This window comes from Barbus barbus (assembly GCF_936440315.1).
Source record: "Barbus barbus genome assembly, chromosome: 22".
NCBI lineage: Eukaryota > Metazoa > Chordata > Actinopteri > Cypriniformes > Cyprinidae > Barbus > Barbus barbus.
Window position 1 is genome coordinate 662,622 of NC_136750.1, and position 5,785 is coordinate 668,406.

General features: G+C 42.3%; 1 protein-coding gene across 1 annotated transcript; it reads right to left on the minus strand.

Annotated features, from left to right (window-relative positions):
- Positions 1 to 2,112: 2,112 nt before the first annotated feature.
- LOC306888153 (ras-related protein Rap-2a) lies at positions 2,113 to 5,501 on the minus strand. Its single transcript, XM_079446314.1, has 2 exons — positions 4,617 to 5,501; positions 2,113 to 3,486 (listed from the first exon to the last, which is right to left on the minus strand). The coding sequence occupies exon 1, from the start codon at positions 5,209 to 5,211 to the stop codon at positions 4,660 to 4,662; it is 552 nt and encodes a 183-aa protein (XP_079302440.1). The 5' UTR covers positions 5,212 to 5,501; the 3' UTR covers positions 2,113 to 3,486; positions 4,617 to 4,659.
- Positions 5,502 to 5,785: the final 284 nt, after the last annotated feature.

The following is a 5,785-nucleotide window of genomic DNA, read 5'->3' on the forward strand; positions in this document are numbered from 1 at the left end:
ATTTCCCAGAACCATCATCGCCAGACTCTGGACAAACCACACCTTAGCATCAATTATTGAAACAGGGCTGTTTTCATGACGACATGAAACACCAACCACATCATTTACCAAATGAGTGTGCATAACACAGATACACAGAAACACGGGTTCCATTATCAATGCTAAAGCAAACGTGTCATGTGACTTTATTACCATACCAAAGCTGGTCAAGAGACCAATGACTGACTGTTTGTTTGTAAATTAGTGTCACGCCAGATATTTATGGAATAAATGGAATTTACAAAAGGGTTCTAAAATGTAGCTTTGATTAAAAAAAGAAAGAAGAAAAAAAAATCTAAATCTGGTCTTCCTCCATTAAAAGTCATTATACATTTTACAAATGTATCTTTTCCATGTTACAAATCAGTTAAAAAAAGTAAAGAGCCCTTAAATAATTAAAACAAATAATAAAACAGTCCATCTTTACAGATATTGGACAAACCAAAACTAAAAACCATAAAAAAACAACAAAAGGGGAAAAAATTTCTCATTTTCATTTAGTTTAACTTGATGTACTAAAACAACTAAAAATAACCTGAAATAAAAATGGAAAAAAGACAACAACAAAAATAATACTAAAACCTTAACTAAACTGAAAATGGAAAATAATAGTATCTCAGTAATACTAAAATAAGTGCCATAAAAGAGAGTTTTCAATCATTAACAAAACCTTATGAATTAGTCTGAAACCAATAACAAAAGTATTTAAAGTGGCAGTTCACCAAAAATGAAAATTCTGTCATCAGCAGTTTCTGGTCCTCACTGACCTCCACAGCATGTTTCCCCATACTATGAAAGTCAATGGCTACCAGCAAGTGTTTTGTTTCCGACATTCTTTGACATATCTTCTTTTGTGTTCAACAGAACAAAGAAACTCTTTCAAGTTTGGAACAAGAGGGTGAGTAAATGTAATTTTTTTGGGTGTACTGTTCCTTTAAGGTGCACAAGATAGCCTCAAAATCAGAGCTGGACAAAGAGAATGCTGCGGGAAAGAGACATGCATGCAGAAACACCACCCACACGCTCAAAAACCACTCTGGCAACAGCCAACCTGTGCATCCGACACAAAAGACCGGCGTAATGCTGATCGACAGGCAAACGAGTTCAATCAGAGTGTTAACGGTGTATGTTTGTGTAAGTGCACTGCATGGTGTGATGAAGAATCAATAAAAGGCACTGCAGTGTCAGCATCTGATCAGGGTCATACTCTGGTCTTAATCGCCTTAAAACATACAGGCTTCACGCACCAGAACTCAAGCAGATCACATGACACCAGCAGACATGTGAGTGCAGGGTCACCACAGATCAGCTGACCAGAACTTCCTGTTAGTCAACAAACAAAACACGGCATCACATGCTGGCCAACTGTCGAGGAAGTGAAACTCACAATCGAGAGATGCTGAAGAGAAAGAAAAAGAAGAAAATAATTACTTCCCCTTTGAAAGGAGCTTTAAAGATGACGACAGCATGTTATCAATAATAAAGTTATTAAAGTTGGGACCGTCTATGGAATTTAAAGCAACAGTTCACCCCAAAATGAAAATTGCCATCCTTTACTCTCCCTCAAGTTTGTTCAAACCTGTGAGTTTCTCTCTTCTGTTGAACACAAAACATGATATTTTGATTCATATGGCTGAGCAAACAGCTGACGGTAGCCATTGACTTCCATCGGATAGAAAAAAATACTAAGTTAATGGCTAAGCTCAGCCATATGAATCAAAATATCATATTTTGTGTTCAACAGAAGAGAGAAACTCACAGGTTTGAACAAACTTGAGGGAGAGTAAAGGATAACAATTTTCATTTCTGGGTGAACTGTTGCTTTAAATTTGTTGACAGCACATTGAGTTCTGAATAATATGGAAATTAAAGGGACAGTTCACTCAAAAATGACGATTCTGTCACCTACACTAAAACTCATCTCTTCCCAAACCGGTATGACTCTTCTTTGGAACACATGTAAAGACAACTTTAAAAAAAACTTGTCAAATCCATCTTCGCCAACATTTTTCAGAATATCTTCTACGTTTCATAGAATAAAGTCAGTCGCACAGGTTTGGAACGGCACGAGGCAGAGCAAACGATGGCAGAATGGTCATTTCTGCATGAACTCTGATTTTAATAGTGCAAATAAACATGTTGAAAGAGGCTGATGGCACAAGCGTAGCACACTGACCAACAAAACGTGCTACAGCATCACAAACCAAGCACTTTTCAAATGCAGACGCAAAAACATCTAAAAATATCAAACTCAAGACAACTAGTGGCTCCTCAATTACCTACAATTCCTGTGGTTTGAATGAAAAACGCCGTATTACCCTCAAAACTGTACATTAAGCCATTTGGGAAGCACAGGAACACTTCACACGTGTAATTACACACAGGGGACAACGCCTGATTTTAAACACAGCATGGGCTATTTCTAAACCTTGAGCAAACATGTGTTTTACAAGAAGCTGCTGCATGCGTCTTTAAGTCATCTCCAGTTTAGCATGTATACAGTGCAGAACGTACTGGAACTCCTCCAAAGACCCATCCGAACGCTACACCGGAGTGTTTACAGTATCATCAGAGGGGTCCGCCTCCTGTCAATCACAATAACTTCACAAATTACCCATAATCCCCAGCTGGTGACGAGAAAGACAGAGCTACTCCGGGATCTAATTACACAGGCGTCTCAAATGAAAAGAGGGCAAACAAACACTGCACATGTTTTTTTTAAAAATGCATGTATTAAAAGTCTCGTTAAAACAATCAGACAGCTGTTAAAACGCTAGTCTGAAATTAAACGTACAATCGGATTAGAATTTCAATGGTACATCACATCTGTTAAAAAGAAAATAACAAAAGATCTGATTTCAAACAGACAGTGGTTTGTGGTTCGAGTCTGAGGGCTTCAGTACCTGTGTATTGGAGAAAAAAAAGCCTAAAAGATTTTCACTCAAAACAAAGAGAACTGTCGTTCTGTTGACAATAGGCCTTTGAAACGCCGTTAACCCCCGAAACCATTAGCAAGCGTAACAGTTAGGTCCTGCGTGGATTGCCATGAACCGAGACTCCTTGCAGGTTGGCACTAAACTCTTGAACAGCTTTTTGGAAGGCACTCGACGCGTAAGCTCCGGCGTCCTCGCGTCAAAACAGTAAAGTCCTCGTGCGGGGGGGGGGGGGGGGGGGGCACGAGAAAGTAGTTTCAATCCGGCGAACCAAAAGCAAAACGATTCACAACACGGGTTTCCAAGTCCACCAGCAAAACAGCCGTTTTGAACTCCTCCCGCGCGTCTCGGTTTTTCACGTTTTTGGGGTTTTAGTTCCAGTTGCGAGTGCAAGACACTTGTGTTGACATCAATGGTGTGCTGCAATTCCTGAAGAGTGATCCGCTATTCCAGGGTTCTCCTCCTCCTCCTGAGGAGACACGTAGCTCAACAGCACAGAAATCCTGCGACACACCTCCAAAATAAAATACAAACAACACAAACTAATTACTAGCGTTCATCTGCGTTGCAAAAGACAACACCACACAGCCAGGCACCTGAAAACAAAAGCCCCTCAAGTGCCTATGACTTAAACGTGTCATATATATATATTTATATAATCCCAGAACATTCAAGTATTCTGTCATGTAAACACTGGTTTCAATATTCTTTTGTCGTGTGCAAGACATGGTAGGACACTTATAGGAATACTGATGACAGTTAAAGCGACGGTTCGACCAAAGTTCTGTTGTTGTTCAATCTGAAAACCAAAGAAGACAGTTCTTGGTCCCGATGGACTTCCATAGTACTTTTTTTCATACAGTGGGAGTCAATGGGGAGTAACAATTGTTTAGTTAGCCACATTCTTCAGAATATCATTTTGTGTTCAACAGAAGAAACTCGTACAGGTATGGAACAAATAGATGGTAAGGCTGATGACACAGGGCAACTCTTTGAGCAATTTTGTTTATTATTTTAGAAATTGAGGAATTGTGATTTTGAATAATAATATTACCAAACGTTAGAATTAAACACTTATATGACAATATGCCAATGATAAGAGTAAAGAGAAAATAACGATGCAACCGCAGGTGATTAACCGCTCACGTGACGCACTTATTTCTGAACATATATTCTTTTATGCAAATATATTTATCAAGTGATTTGTATAACATTTCCATCATATTAACAGCTTCATGTGTGCTGCACTTCAAATATAATTTTCTTTAACTAGAGGGTTACTTGAATCATGTTGTAGTTCCATTTTCAAGTTAACCAGTTAAAAATAATAATGAGATTTAAATTTTTTGCTATATAGCTCAGCCCTCAGAATGAGTAAGACCTTTCCCAGGGTCTCGCCTGGTTGCTCAAAAAGCAGCCCAGTGTATCTTCAGCCTAACAGAACTTTCATGTTGGGGTGAACTGGCCCTTTAAGGCGACGCTCCCCGACCGGAGAGTTCTGCCACTTTGTTACAAACCCGCACGAGCGACAGTCGTAAGTCGGTCACGACGTCACAGAACTCCAGTCTTCGTCCGAACTTCCCCTCAAGCGATGTCTGTCTGTCTGTCGTGCGTTTTGTCCTCGTTATTCTCTCGCTCACTCACCATGGCAACAAACGGAACGAGAAACCAGAACTCGCGCTCGTTTTTAAAGAATCGCGCAGGACGCGCAGCACTGGGCGTCTCCGTTCGGCGCCGACGCGTAGTTCATCTGCCGCACGATCTCTGCGAACAGCTCGTCCACGGAGCCTTTGTTTTTGGCCGAAGTTTCCATGAACGGACAGCTCCACTCATCCGCCAGCGCCTTGCCTTCCACAGAATTCACCTCCCTCTCGGCCTCCAGATCCACCTTGTTGCCCACCAGGATCATCGGGACGCGTTCGTAGCGCTTGACGCGGATGATCTGGTCGCGCATGGGCTTGATGTCCTGGAAGCTCTGCTGGTTGACCAGACTGTAGACGAGGATGAAGCCCTGGCCGTTCTTGATGTACAGATCGCGCATGGAGGCGAACTGCTCGGTGCCCGCCGTGTCCAGGATCTCCAGCACCGACGGCGACGAGTCCACCTCGATCTCCTTGCGGTAGAAGTCCTCTATCGTCGGGTCGTACTTCTCGATGAAGGACCCGGTGACGAACTGAACGGTCAGCGCCGATTTTCCCACGCCGCCGGATCCCAGCACGACCACTTTGTATTCTCTCATGGCTCTGAACGCTTGGGCAGTGTCTCTCTCTCTCTCTCTCTCTCTCTCTCTCGCTGCTGTTTTCAATCCGCTGTTCTTCCGCTCGGTTCCGGCCGGGGTTCGGTGAGCGTTGCGCGCTGAGTATGGCGTTGCTTCGGACCGCGGCGCAGCATTAGAAGCGCATTATTCCGGCGGACCGTGTGCTGCGTCTGCGCTCCGCGAGCGATCAATGCGCGCAGGCTTCCTGCTCACCAGGGTTGCCAGGTTCTCACAATAAACCCCGCCCAGTCGCACTCTTCTGTTCTACTTCATCTGTTTGGGTTTTAGCGGCAGCTGGCAACCAAGTGAACATGTGCGTCACCGCCACCTTCTGCTCCGGAGAGTGGAATAGAGTTTATATTCTATTTATCAACACCTCTCTAATGAAATTAAAGAACATTTTACTATTTATTTTTTAAAACCTTTAATATTTAATTCTTGAATTCCAGTTTTCCTTATGTCTTCTGTCATTTTCCCCTTTCATTTTTTAATTTTCATATATTTTTATCCCCTTTATTGCAGCCTAGAATTAATCTGCTGGTCTCGTCTGGCCAGA